The 14,262-nt window shown below is 44.4% G+C and overlaps 1 protein-coding gene across 1 annotated transcript in view; it reads left to right on the top strand.

The window, feature by feature from the left end:
• The window catches only part of ZNF592 (zinc finger protein 592), a 38,492-nt gene extending 24,472 nt beyond the window's left edge, over positions 1-14,020 (top strand). Inside the window, exons 5-8 of the mRNA XM_062501316.1 lie at positions 5,995-6,273; positions 7,298-7,410; positions 10,853-10,988; positions 12,240-14,020. Coding sequence (XP_062357300.1) covers positions 5,995-6,273; positions 7,298-7,410; positions 10,853-10,988; positions 12,240-12,758 — 1,047 coding nt within the window. The 3' untranslated portion in view covers positions 12,759-14,020. The remainder of the gene's footprint in view (positions 1-5,994; positions 6,274-7,297; positions 7,411-10,852; positions 10,989-12,239) is intronic.
• The last annotated feature ends 242 nt before the right edge of the window (positions 14,021-14,262 follow it).

The following is a 14,262-nucleotide window of genomic DNA, read 5'->3' as shown; positions in this document are numbered from 1 at the left end:
GCAGCTCTCTTTTATAGGGGTTCGAAATTTGCACACCAGACCATATCACTGGTCGAGGTCCTGGTGCTGCCCATCTCCTTTGACCAGTGATTTGTCTGCAGCCTAGGTGGAACCTGACTGGGTGAATATCCACCCAGGGGCTGGCCCATGGAACTGAGCTGGGTTTCCATCACAACTGCCTAGTACAAGCAGCTTGCAGTGCAAGAACTTTCCTTTTTTATTAAAATTGCAAACCACTTTCTGTTACCTATCTGCAAGGGCCCATTGCAAACAGGGTGGCAGAAGACATCAGAGGTCTCATTTTGAGATGTTTCTTGCTGGAGCTGCAGCATTCATGTCTGAGGAGCTGTTAGGCAAGAACTATTTATCACAAGCTCAGTGTTTAGAAGTTACAAGTTACAATAACTTTTAAAACAAGCAACAGTTTAACTCAAAACCATTTGTGCACCTTGAAGAAAATTAGTAAGATAAACTTATGCTTTATCTCCCAGGATCTGCTAAGAATTTTGATTTTCCTATTAGGTTTGGGGAAGCTCTTCTGGATGAGGCCTCCCTGTTTATCTCAAAGGAAAAGGTTTTGGTTTTGCAAAGGCAAATTAACAGGTCAAAAATGACCTGCTTTTATTTTTTAATAGAAATGCCTGGGGTTTATGGTATATCTCCTTTATCAGTCAGGCTCTTGGCTTGATCAGGGCCAAGAACTTGGCTGGAAGAGGTTTTCCCTCCTTAACTCTATGAACAAGAAAACATTCAAACTTTTAAAATGAGAATATAGAAGCAGTTTGTAAGTAGAACAACAATTTGTAAATGAACTTTCACTTCAGGAGTCGTGGATTTCTATGAGATAGGTAAACAGGTTGTTTTAGTGATTGTAGTGATAAAAAATGGTTTATAATGACTGGGTTCTGGGACTTTTTTAAGACTCTCAAATGATTTAGTGTATAGAGAGCTTTAGCTTGCTCTGTGTGGTCTCACCACCCATTCCTCTTTTCTGTTTTTCAGGTTTACATTTTAAAGTGTTAAGTGCTCTTTCCACTATGGCTTGTCCTGTTGCTAGTTTGGGGATACCAGTGTGGTGTGTCACACCCCAGAGCTGTAGGAAATGTCATGGTTTTTGTGATATGTATTTGCTCTGGCAATTCCCTCTGTGATGAAACTTGGTAAATTTTTGTGACTCCTAATGTGTGAGATAAAGTAAGGGCAAGATCTAGATGAAAATTATTTTATAGACATGGTAAACAGAAATGACCGTTAAAAAACTCTGCAAAAAGTTTACTAGTGAGACACCCTTTTACTAAGTTAATCCTTATATGTTTGCTTTTCTGAACTTAAAATGTTAGAATAAGCAAGATCTTTGAGTTTTTCATGTTGATTTTGTATGATGCTTGCAGAGTGCACAAGAACAAAATGAATAAGCATTCTACCATAAATCCTAGTACATATCCAGCAAACCGTAGTCCGTATTTGCAACGCTGGTGTAATATCTTCACAGTAACTGCAAAAGAATTGGTTAATGAAGAAGCATTATGTTAATTAATTTTGGTTTTAGCACATGTAAACAACAATAACAAACATTGCACTACAAACCCTAGGACATAATTTAGCAAACTGCAATCCATATTTGTAACACCGGCATGACATCTCCACTACAACTGCAAAAGAACTTGGTTAACAAAGATAGTATGGGCATACTGAAGTTTGCAAAGTATGAAAGTTTTGGCAGAGTTAAAGTAGAGGCAGGCAGGGCAGCTGTAGGACTCTGCTGAAGGCAAATGCTGCTGTCTGTGTGGGGTAGAAGCTTGGTATTACTTTTGTCTGCATTGCCTTGGCTGGCACTGCTGAGTTCTTTGGTTTGCCTCCTCGCTGCCCACAGGCAGGGAGCTGCCAACATCCCACCACACTCACTGAGAGGATGGACTGCCCTCTGTTGCTGTATTTTAGCTTTTCTATGTGCTTGGTGACATCTTTTCAGGGTGGCTCGTTCACTACCACTTCTGTGGAGCTACATTCCCACAGTCCTCCCTCCGCTGCTTTTCGCTCGGCCCGACCCTTGCAGGGGCTTTTCCCATGCTCCAATCCTCGGTCTCAGTGTGGGGGCAGGTGCTTGTGGGCCCCCACCCCAGGGCAGTGGTTTTTTGTGTGGCTGGGGTTGTTTTAGAGTGCCATGCAGTTGCAGGCATGCGGAGAGGGGACTGGCCGCTAGAAATGGCTCCCCTGGCTCCCACCGACGCTGCGTGGCTTAGGACTGCATGGGCCCTCCCGCAATTGAATCAGGGAATTGAAGGTCTCGTCCCACTGCCCTGATAAACTTACAGTTGTTGGCTGGAGGTGTAGAAAGGCTTGGAGGCATACTCAAAGGCTTGGCTTTGAAGCTCACCCGCTTGGTCTCAGGAACGATTCTTTCACCTTTCGTCAGTTCACAGGATTGGCTGTGGCAATATTGCGGTGTTCGACAGGAGGACAATGGCTCTGGCATTCTCCGTTGGTATCCCTTGCATCCCTTGTCAGTATATAATCCAGGGAGAGCTGTAACTCCAGCAGGGGTGGTGCGCTCCGGCCAACGGCGTTGATCTTCCTGGGTATTATGTTTCCAGGAGCTCCTGGTGATGTATTTTCCCACACCCGCCTGTGGAGGCTGGGTCAGGGACAGAGACATGCTCCCCAGAGGCTGGGTCGGGTAGAGCCACACCCCCCAGAGTTTGGGTCGGTGGTGGAAGCACATACCCCAGAGGTTGGGTCGGTGCTGGAGCCACATACCCCAGAGGTTGGGTCGGTGCTGGAGCCATGCCCCCCCCCAAAGGATGGGTCAGAGGCAGAGCCATGGCTCACAGAGGAGATGCGGCTTCTCTTTTCTTGCCAGCAGCCATGTACTCACCACCATCTTGGGTGACCTGCATCCAAAGCATGTGGTGGCTGCTCTTCTGCGGGCTGTCTCTGTGGTGCATTACTGGACACGGAGCCTAAAAATGACTCTTTCAGCTGCAGCATAGGGAGTGTTGGAGTGATTGCTGTGTGGTCCCGTCCTGCAGAGCAGAGCGCCATGGCTTGCTTGCCAGAAGTGGCAGCATGCCTGTGCAGGCTATCACGGTCTCACAGCAGCAGGGCACGGTCCTGCAGCAGCCATGGCCAGCTGAAGCTGGTGCTGGGGTTATAGAAAAATGGTTGGGCTCGTCCTGTGGCTCCGCACAACTGCAAAATGCTTAACCAGCATCCTGTACTTGTCTGAAAAGGTCTTTTGTTTCTGCGCAGGGGTTTCGCAGCCATTTGTGTCTGCTCTGCCTGACTTCCTCCCCCTTTCATTATTTGTTTTAGTAAGTCCAGGATGATCCTCTGTGGTTTTATAGTATTGATTTTTTTGCCGTCAGACGCTGCAGCAAGTGTGTTTTTGCCAGTCCTCTCCCAAGTTAATAAGTCTAAGGAGGCCCCTTCGGCTACATCTCTGTCTTAGCTTGCAAAGCAGGATATAACCAAAAGTATGTATTCTATAACCATCTGTTGAAACCAGGTGGGGTAGGGATCTTTAGCTCCAGAGGGAGATATCTTCTGGTTATGGACCATCTGTTAAAGCCAGGTGGGGCACTGTTCTTTGTCTTTTCCACAACCCATCCTTCCTCCAGGGAGATATCTTCTGTTAATGGGCCATTGAGTCACACTGCATGACTGATAAAATTCCATCATCCCATTGGGAGATGCTCCACCCAGGGGGAGGAGACAAGCATTTCCTACCTAGATAAAATCTGAGATTTGGAACATCATAGTCAGCCTTTTTCCAGCGGATTCCAGAGGAAAACCGACCCTTCTACATCATCACTGGACCTTTGGAGGAAACCTGCAGCCTTCTACAGGATCACTCCTTCAATTGTCTCACTTCTGTCACTGCAGGAGGACTGCAGCCACCATTTAATCACACTGTTGCCAACACCCTGGCTGATGGGGTGTCAGGTTATATTCAAAATCTGTCAGTGTTTTGGGTTTTTTGTATTACTGTATTTTTATTTTAGTTTTCCTAGTGAAGAACTGTTATTCCTATTCCCACATCTTTGCCTGAGAGCTCCTTAATTTCAAAACTGTAATAATTTGGAGGGAGGGGGTTTGCATTGTCCATTTCAAGAGAGGCCTGTTCCTTTCTTAACAAACACCTGTCTTTTAAACCAAGACAGTCTAGTTCATGGCTTTTGCACCACGTGAGCAGGGCTAGTTAAACTCACTCATTGTAATTAATCTCTCTTTTTTTAAGACAGAAAGACCATACCTTCAGAGTGGGGTATTCTGGTGTAGAAACCCACGCTCCCATGGTCCTGAAAGCGGTTCCAGTCCTCTAGAGGGTTTCTGGAATCACGCGGCAACTGCTGTCTGCTGGGGTTTTTGCAGCAACATCCTGCTGCTTTTGGCCATATCCTGCTGAATCTTCCATCTTTCCAGCATTCAAGGGCCAGCCCATTGTACTGAGCTGAGTTTCCATGGCAAATACCTATTTACAAGCAGCTTGCACTGCCACAGTTAGGATCTTCAAAGAAGTGTCCATCCCCAGTGCTAAAAAACTGGAGCTGAGATTGTCACCATGTGGTTGATTGTCAGATCCCATCCCAGGGACCTGCCTGTAGCAGTTTGTGCATCAACACCCCAAGATCTTCGCCACAAAACTTTGTCTCTTAACCTCTGAGATAATTGAAGGCTTTTTGGCTGTGGCAGGGTAGCAATTGCAATCCCCCATCTCCTCTGAGATCACCTTCATGTGGTAGAGTTTTTAGGAGGTGCTGCCTGGTGTGTGCCTACATGCAAAATAAAGAATCCACGTGCCTCCTCATCTTCCTCAGGTTTAGAGCATCGCAGAGCAGGAGTTAACTTTTCTTCCTGGTATTGATTCTGCAGAGGAATAATTTCATTTTTCCATGCTCCTCATTTGTTTTACCCCAGTGGTGTGACAATGGAGTAATGGGCACTGAAACTCTGCAGAGATTTCCAGATGGGGAGAAAGGTGATGTGTCTGTGTTCTTGAGGAGCTGGCAGTGCCATGACTTCTGTGGTTATCAGCTGGGATAGGTGCAAAGCACAGAGACTTTTCAGCTGAGACCTTGTGTTTGGAGATTTGTTTGGTGTCTAACCCACAGAAAGACTTCCAAATGCCTGGGGCTTTAATGTGTTGAAACTTCACCCATTATTAATTACTGTGCACCATTAAACCTGTAAATTAGCCAACAACAGATGAACTGTTGTTCCTGGGGGAATTTCTTGAGGTTTCTTTGGTATGTTGCTGTTTTTCTTGCTTTTGCTTTCCCACAGCTCTTCATTTTTAGATTCTTTTCTTTATGTTCAATTTCCTTTGTTAAAATAATTTTCAAGGGGACTTTTGGATTTTGGCCTGTTGAATAACAAAGAGCATAAAGCCATATTCCTTATAAAGCTGGTTCCTGGCTTGCTGCTTCATTTTGTATGTCAGGAGCAAAATTTTGAACCATGAAAAATGTAAAAATATCAATAGATGGAGTGGAACTGAAGGAAATAGACTTGGAGAAACTCAACATTTTCTCTTCCCATCCCTTGGGAATCCCTTACTTCATCCCAAAGATGAAGTAGCTTTGGAGCCCCAGATACCAGCAAACATTTCATTCAGAGCTTACCAAAGCTCTGTTTTTTTAGTGCTTAGGTTCTTGAAATAATGACAATTGAAATTTTTCTTCCATCGCATCTTCCCTGCTTAGCCAGAGTTCCCAGGGCTCATCCAAAATGCTAAGCAGGCAGCACCAAGGAGTGGCTGTTGTCGTGCAGGAAACAGAAGCTTCATGTTTCTTGGGAAGATCTCTTGTCAGGGAAGCACTGCAGCAGCTCCTAGGAGAAATGGGGAAACCTACAGGAGCAAGACAACACATTGTTTGGCCAGTGGGGATTTAAATTATGTATTTAAATAGTAAATGGTATTTATTTATAAATAAAGGTGTGAACTGTGAATTACATGTAAATGTTATGTGCTTTTCCACTATTACTGTTTTACAGGGTGTTCATGGAGTCCCTCGTAATCCCGAAGAGCTCTCAAAATTTCAGCAGATGTCTGAGAAGGCTTCAAGGAACCAGGTTCATACCTCACCAAAGGAGCTTTTGGTAGCCAATGGGACTTCCCCCTCTCCTCTGACAAGGAAAGAGATGAGGATGGAAGGACATAATCCTGAATCCAAGTCCAGACTGAGAAGAACTGGTTGGACTTGCAGGGAATGTTCACAGTGGATCCCTGATCGGGAAACCTATGTGTCCCACATGAAGAGAAATCATGGAAGGGTAAGGACTTGGATGAAATACTTGAGCTAGGAAACCAGGGAAGAATACCAGTCTCCTGCATTCCAGGCCTCGTTGCAGGGCCGTCATTACAAGAACTGCAAATCTCATTTTTTTTCTGTGTTTCATCCAGTTCAAGCCTTGCGTTGCCTTGACCTACTTTTGTCAAGCTAAAGCCTTGTCACTGGCAGAACCTGGGCCAAGATGCTGTATGCAGCCAGATTTCTCAGTACTTTGGCATCAGGGCTTCTTATTTGATAGCCTGAGTCACCCAGCCATGAATGGGAATCTGGATCATGGTGTTTGAGTCCTTCTAGCTTGATTTGAGGAGGGCTGGGTTGTCCCACTTGATGATGTCCTCACTTCAAGAGAAGAAGATGAGTACAGGCTGAGTGCTGGATTTTCCCATTTGAATGTCACAGAAGTAGGAAATTGGCCAAATATTTCATTAAACAAGTCTATGAAGATTTTAACTGGAATGTGCATGCAGGTTATATAAAGGGCTGTAGGAAAATTTTGGAGGAGGCTGGTTATGGAACAGACTTTCTTAAGGGGATGTGGATATCATACATGTATTACAGAAGGGCCTGTGTGATGCTTTTTAGCATCTTGCCCTGTGCTGAATTACGAGGAGTGAGAAGGGTAAGTGAACTTGTACTTAACTGGGGTCCTGCTGCCTTCTGGGGCTGAACAGACCTTCCACTGAGTGAATTCTGCATGGGGTCCAGAAGTGAAATGAACCCACAGGAGAAGTATATATGTAATTCCTATTAAAAACATCAATAAAATCAAGCATGTGCTTTAAGTAGTCCTGGTTTTATAAGATCAGTGCTTGTATTATCGAGCTGTTAGGCTGCATCTAAGTGCGATCTCAAAATCTCAGTCATCACTATCAGCAGAATTACATATATGTATGGGATTTTTTTGCATCTGAGTGGTAATGTCCAGGTGAAAAGCATGGAATTAGAATTCCAGTCAGTACTTTCCATGTCCCTGCTGTTGAAAGCTGTTTCTCTTTTTCTACCAGTCCATGAAGAGATTCCCCTGTCGCCAGTGCGAGCGCTCGTTCAATGCCTCCAACAGCCTGCGCAGACACATCCGCAATAACCACGACACAGCAAAGAAAGTCTACACTTGCTGGTACGTACCCAACACCACTTTGCAAACTGCTTTTCAGCAGCAGTCTAATCCTTCAAGTTTGGAAGTTGTAATAACTCATGTCTGCTGCTCCTGTCTACTCCAGACTGTAAGTTCCTGAAGGAAAGTGAGGAGAAGAATATGTTAAACACTTAGTGGTTAAAATAAGACCTTGCTTTGGACCGTGCAGAGAATGTCTTTTGGAAACGTAAGGGAAGGTGTGAATTGATATCTGCAGGTGATAAATGAGATTTATGTTTTGCATCATTGTGAAACAGCCAGTAAAATACTGGGCCAGTCTTTCACTGCTTTGTGGTTGGTGTGGTCATGCATCACTCTTGTGGCTTCTCCTTGGGTGGAAAATGTATGTAAAATTCTAATAAATGATCCAGATCTTGCCACTGCTTTAGAAGGGCAGATCTGACTGCACAGGCTGCAGGGCAATAGAGCAATTAATCTTGCTAGAATTGCTTGGGAAGTCACACCTCAAAGTTGGAAAATGGATCTGGAGACTTCAGACAAGTTATGGAAGTAGTGGTGAATAAAAATCATTGCTGGTCAACATACTCAACTGTGCATACAATCTCAATTCAGGACAAAGCCTAGTGCCTATGAATCTACCTCTGTAACTGCTGCAGAGAAAGTTGTATGCTGAGTGACCGTGCATAATTCCTTCCTGTCTCATTCAGAGACATCCTTTTGAAACAGGATTAAAGCACATTTGGGCTGGAAAAGAAGTTTGCAGTGATGTAGGTTGGGGGATTTTTCCAATTTATCTAAAATTTTGGTTTAATGCCAGCATTTCTGACGTGTGTTTTCACTTCACTGCACTCAAGCTGCTGAAACCTCATCTGAAGAATACAAGTACATTCCTCAAGTACTGTATTTCTTTGGACTATCTAGTGAGCCACAACAGCTTTTAGTAAAGGGATACAGCATAGGTATTACCACTTGGAATACATTCCTGAGACATTTTTTCATCCAGGACTTCTAAACTTTCCGTTTCTTGTAATTCCTCTGACTTGGAACCTCTGCAGGAAATGAAATGTCGACTCCTATTGTGTTTCATTCAGCTTTAAGTTTGTGGGTGATGGTCTTGGGTGCTATGCTCACCTGATCTGTGTAAATCTGATTCTTTCTGGATCAGTTGTTTTTAAAGTGGAATGTTTCAGGATCAAAGTGAGCATAGGATGTTACTGGGAAGAAGGATTTGTGTGGAAATTCCTGACAGCCTAAGATATGCCAGCCTGCTGTGCATTACCTTGTTACTTTTTAGGACACACAGCCGTGGATCCACTGGTTCACCCAAGGAGCAATGATTATGCCAGCAGTGAAAACACAGCTAGCAGTCCAAGGAAATTGTGGTCACATTTAATTCTCCATCTTGTAGTTGTTCTTTCTCAAAATCTGTTGATGAAGTCTTAATTGGACAGCGGTTGTGCTCTCTTCAATCATTGTAGTGCAGACTCACTGAAATCAGAGCACTCTCCCTTGAAATACTGTCCCAGCATCTCCGAGAGCTGCTCTTTGTTTGGATCTGAGGTCTCTTGTCTTCCGTTTGATCCCTCTTAGCTTGTAGAGCACTGCTCTGGAAATCTTACCCTCCAGTCTCTGAATTCCTCCTTGACTCTTTTCAGCACTCTGTAAGGCATCACATGTCCACTGCTCCTTGTTTCTTCTGGTTCTGATGTCTCTTTTCCTTCTTCCTGTTTGGCATTTTGTATCACTCTCACCTGTTACTCTTTTCAGGGATTTTGATGCCTTAGCTTCATGCCACCCTCTTCTCCTGGGTTGTCATTTGAAATGTGAATAAAATCTGTCATGGATCTGATCACTGACCATTTTTGTGACTCCAGCATGCTTGCTTGTAGGTGACCTTCTTCTGGCTTCTAACATTCCCAGCTGTGATTTCCCCTTTCTCCCCCTGCCTGGCTTACGTCTCTGGCTTTGGATAAATTTGTAGGGAGAAATCAGTAATGAAGGACTTACTTGAACACCCTCCTGCCATGCTTGTCACTGGAGTAATTCAGGCTAGGCAAGCATCTTTCCCTGCTCACGTGAAAAGAATTCTAAATTAGGGCAAATTGCAAAATATTGGGATGTATTGTGTATTTTCTTTCACAATTTACTTGGTTATTGTTATAAGATCTTACTCTTCTTTTTCAAGTCTTAAGTACAAAGTGTCTGAAACACTTGATTTTCAACATTTATTTTTGATAAATGCCACTTAATAACTTCTCAGCTTTCCTCCACAAAGAAGAAAAATTCTATCATCATTAAATATTGATTTATCCTCTGAGCAATTCCTGTTAAAACCCAGAAGTATTCAGTGAGCATGTCTGCATTTTCACATCATTGCTGACTGTTATTTAATTTCCCTCTAGTTACGGTAAGATCAGTAGGAATCATCTTCTGTCTTTTTAGATGATTTTTTCTTTTTCTGTCTTTTTAGATGATTTTTTCTTTTTCTGTCTTTGTTACCCAGAAACACTTCAGCTCCCCTCTGTTGCCCTTAATCCCATGCTGCCTGTCTGAGATACAATTAGGGCATTTCATGGGACTCTGGTGTCACTTGTACTTGCTCAGGTCCATGTGTAGCTGACGGACCTTCACGATGTTGTGCTGGCAAGCACCAGAACAGCACAGACACTCAATTTTGGCTTTCTCAATTTCTCAACTGCTAACAGCTCTCTGCACTTCTGGATGCCTGGTTTATGTCTGCAGGGCCTGGCACTTAGTCCAGGAGATCTCAGTCATCCAGGAGTGAAGGTACAGATGACACATCCCCTTCACCATTCTTTTTTGAGATGTCAGCCAGCTCTGTAGCAGCTCTGGAGTCCTGCCAGGTTTGAACATGAAGAGTTATGTATAAGTGACATGTTCGTGAGTGTTTCTGCCTAGACTGTTGGTATAAAAGTCGGAATTTCATCCGTTTGGTGGGAATTTTAACTGTTACCACTGTGCTGTGGTACAGTCTGGTAGATGTAATGCTGGCTCTCCTTGGTGCTTGGGAGTGCTGGGTGCAGGACTGGGTTGTGCCACAGCTCTCCTAGGTGTCCCATGAGTCACCAGCTCTCTCTCTGTAGTTCTCTCATCTCAGAGAACTCTGAGAGTCCATCTTTGCTGTTCTCCCATATGTTTTACGTCCTGATAATTTATCCTCTTTGGCACTTGTCACAGGATGCCTGATCCCCAATAGTCCCTATATTTATTTAGCACTGTTAAGAGGACATGCCTTACTCTTATTCATGAGTACTGTGGCAAACTCCAAACTGTTCCAGATTTCTCTAAGGGTAATGTATTATTACTAAAATTATGCTTTAAGTGTGTATTTTGGTAATCTAATGGTTAATTACTCTTTGGAGTCTGTCTCCAATGACACCTATTTAGCACAATACAAATAGCATATCCTCTAATAAATCGTCTTCCTTTTTTTATTTCCAAGGTACTGTACAGATGAAAATCAGACATTTCCTCAACCATTCATGCTGGAGAACCACATCAGCCTCATGCACGGCATCAAAAACCCAGACTTATCCCAGATGGCCAAAGGGAAAGCTCCAGTGAGAGACAGAGCAGAAGTAACTGATACCTCTTTTTATGGAAAATTAAATGTGCAATTAAATGTACTTGGCGAGTAGCTGTTAATTTGGGGTGCTACATCAAGCTGTGGCCTTGTGCCAGTCAAACCCTCCCAGCCATAGGGTAGACTTCCTTCCCTCACTCAGTTTCATCCATTTTGGTTCCCTCTGGTAGGGTCAGCAGTGTGAGCGCAGCTGGGCTGCACCAGCACCAGGACAACATGAATTTGCATCTTGCATTTCTCAAGATTTTCTTGCTGTGTTTTACTGGCATTTATTCAGTCTGCTTTGTAATTTAAGCTTTTTATTACCCTTGTTTTCGCCTGGTACCCCACTCATGAGCATGCCATATTTTTCTTCTTTCTCCCTTACTTTTTCTGCTAGTTTTAAAAGATTTATTTTCTGTTTTAAAATACTTGCTAGATCCATTACCTCTGAGAACTGCATTTTTCTTAAGTAGGCATGTGTAATTTTGTATAGCAAATGTAACTGTTCTACTGATTTTGTTTTGGGTTGGTTTGGAGTGGAGGGTTGTCTGCTTGGGCTTCTTTGCTCCATTTATTTTAAAAATACACATTTTGCATATCACTGCAGGGACATATTTAAGCAAGTCATTCTCAGTGGAGAAGAAGCTCCAGGATCCTAAGATAGAGGGGAGGAGTTACTGAGAGATGACACTAAGACAAAATCTGAGTGGAGGGGAGAATGTTCAGAGTTAAATCTGTAAAGTGTTGTCTGGGCTAATGACCATCCCTGTGTCCCTCAGCTGGCCCACTTCAATGGGCTCCTCCTTCCCACACCATAGTCTGAGTTGTTCCTACACCAAAACAAATTTTTACCCGGAGAGGTTATGGCTGCCCCATTTCTGGAAGTGTCCAACACCAGGCTGGACAGGGCTTGGAGCATCCTGGTCTAGTGGGAGATGTCCCTGCCTATGGCAGGGGGTGGAACTGGATGAGCTTTAAAGTCCCTTCTAACCCATACCATTTCATGATTCCTTGATTCTAAACTGTTTCCCCATCATGTTTCTGCCCAGCCAGTCTCTCCTAGCTTTCCCATCTCACATCACAAAGCAGCAGTTGAAATCCTGCTGGGTGAGGTGTTTGGTACAGGTAGGGAAGGGAATGCCCCAGGAATCCCTAGGCATCACTTCACCCTCAGGCATCTTCTTGAGACATGCATGTGGATTTTAGCACTTACTCTTCCGTCGGTTCAAATTATAAAGTAACTTTTTAATCCTATTTTTTTAAGGCAAAATCTCCAAAGAGGATGGCTCTGGATGAGCTGGGTCAGGCAGAGAGCACTGCGGGTTTGGATGTGCCACCAACCAAAAAACTGAAAGCCCCTTGGAAATGTGCTAAGTGCAGCTTTGCGACGGACGTCCGGACTGAGTTCCAGGAACACATACCTCGGCACAAGACCGACAGCTCCACCTTCCAGTGCTTATTCTGTGGCCTATGCTACACCTCTCACATCTCTCTGAACAGACACCTTTTCATTGTTCATAAAGTCAAAGATGAGGAGGATGAGGAGCAAGAAGAGGAGGAGGAGGAGGAGGAGGAGGAAGATGAAAGGCAGAAGTTACAAACAGAGATGGGTAAGAATGGACATGAGGACTACAATGGCGAGTTGTACACTACAGTGGAAGAGGACAACAAATGCAAAGAGTGCAAAAGTGACTCAGCTCTTTGTGAGCACAGTCAGATGTGTGGCACAGAAGGCCCCAACAGCACCTCACAGAACAATCATTCAAAGTCTCTTAAGACTTAAAAGCAAAAAAAAAAGCCCTTTTGGTTGATTGGGTTTTTTTTTGTTGGAGGGTTTCTACTCAAAATACAGGGTGGGGATGGAGCAGATCTTTGAAATATTCTGTTGATTTCTTGGGATGGATGTTGCTTTCCGTTAACTCCTATTTGTAAGGGAAATTTAAAGCAGAAAAAAACAAAACCAACCCTGCCATTGCATCCTAAGCGCTAACTCCCTGCCAGCCCAGAGAGGTGAAAAGGGAAAGCAGAGCCAGAGTCCTCAGTGGGACTTGGCCAGCTCCTGAGGATCCAGGAGCACTTTTCAGCTGCAGTTTCCTTCAGACAAGCTCTCCTCCTTTGAGTGTGCACCACCTCAGCCTCTGCCCAGAGCCCCAGCCTTGCCTTCCCAATCTCCCTTTCTTTCTCCTTCTATTTATGGCTTCTTTTTTCTCTCCCCATCCTGCCATTGTGTTACTCATTTTAACTCATAACACTGGCTCAGCCAACCGTGTTTGTCAGGACCTTGCTGGCCGATCTGGGATCTGTGTTACATGGGATGGGTTCGAGCTGTAAGTTGTGCTGATTATTCTTCAGTTGCCCAAATAACAACATTCTTTTCCAAAACGCAGTTTAATGAAATGTCTTGGACCTGAATCATCCTTGAAAGAGGATTTTGTAGCCCCAGTCCTCCCTGGTGAGTACAGTGTTTAGGAGGGCCTGGGACATGTTGGCCATTTGTGGAGTTGCACTGATGGAAGCCATCCTGGGGTGGGTGGTGCCAGGCCCAGTGCTCAGTGGTTCATCCCAGTGGGGAGCTCAGATTGGCACCATCGCCAGAAGGGGATAACATCCCCCATCCCATCAGTGGGGTCAACTGGAATGAAGCTATTCCAGAGCTCCCAATGTATCCCAAGTGCCAGGGCTCCCTGACAGCTCATTTTGAGGGGAGAGGAGCAGAGCACAGCTCACAGAGGTGTTGGAACCAGTGGGAGCCACCATCCTACAGCACAGCAGGGGCTGGCACTCCATCAGTAGCTCCATAACTCCTCTCCTTCTGCAGCTCGGCATTACCCATCCTTTAGGAGATGTTTCTTTTCCATGTAGTCACATTGACTCTCTCTTTCCTCCCTCATTCCTTGTCACACCCATGCTTTGTGTAATACAGTTACCTTCTATACTATTATTTTTTTTCATTCTGTTGAGCCAGAACTCCGCTTGTTATTGTTTACTCTGACAATGTTTAAATAATTTAAGAACTATTTATCTCCTTGCTTGGGCTCATCACCATCTGGTCTCGCATTGGAGCTGTCTGGATGTTGGATGGTGTGTTGGTTGGATGAGTAAAGGTTGGATGCGGGGTGTTGATTGGGTGTAGCATGTCAGGGTTAGTTGGGTGGGAAGTCATGGGGCTGTGGGTGAGATGAGACGTTGGTGAATGGGGTGTGAAGTGTAAGGGGTGTCAGGTGTTGGTTGATTAGGGGTTTGGTTCAGTGGGTGTTGACTGGATGGGACTGATCGGAAGAGGCACG

This window comes from Cinclus cinclus, chromosome 13 (genome assembly GCF_963662255.1).
Source record: "Cinclus cinclus chromosome 13, bCinCin1.1, whole genome shotgun sequence".
NCBI classification, from domain to species: domain Eukaryota; kingdom Metazoa; phylum Chordata; class Aves; order Passeriformes; family Cinclidae; genus Cinclus; species Cinclus cinclus.
This window is presented reverse-complemented; position numbering and strand designations above follow the sequence as displayed.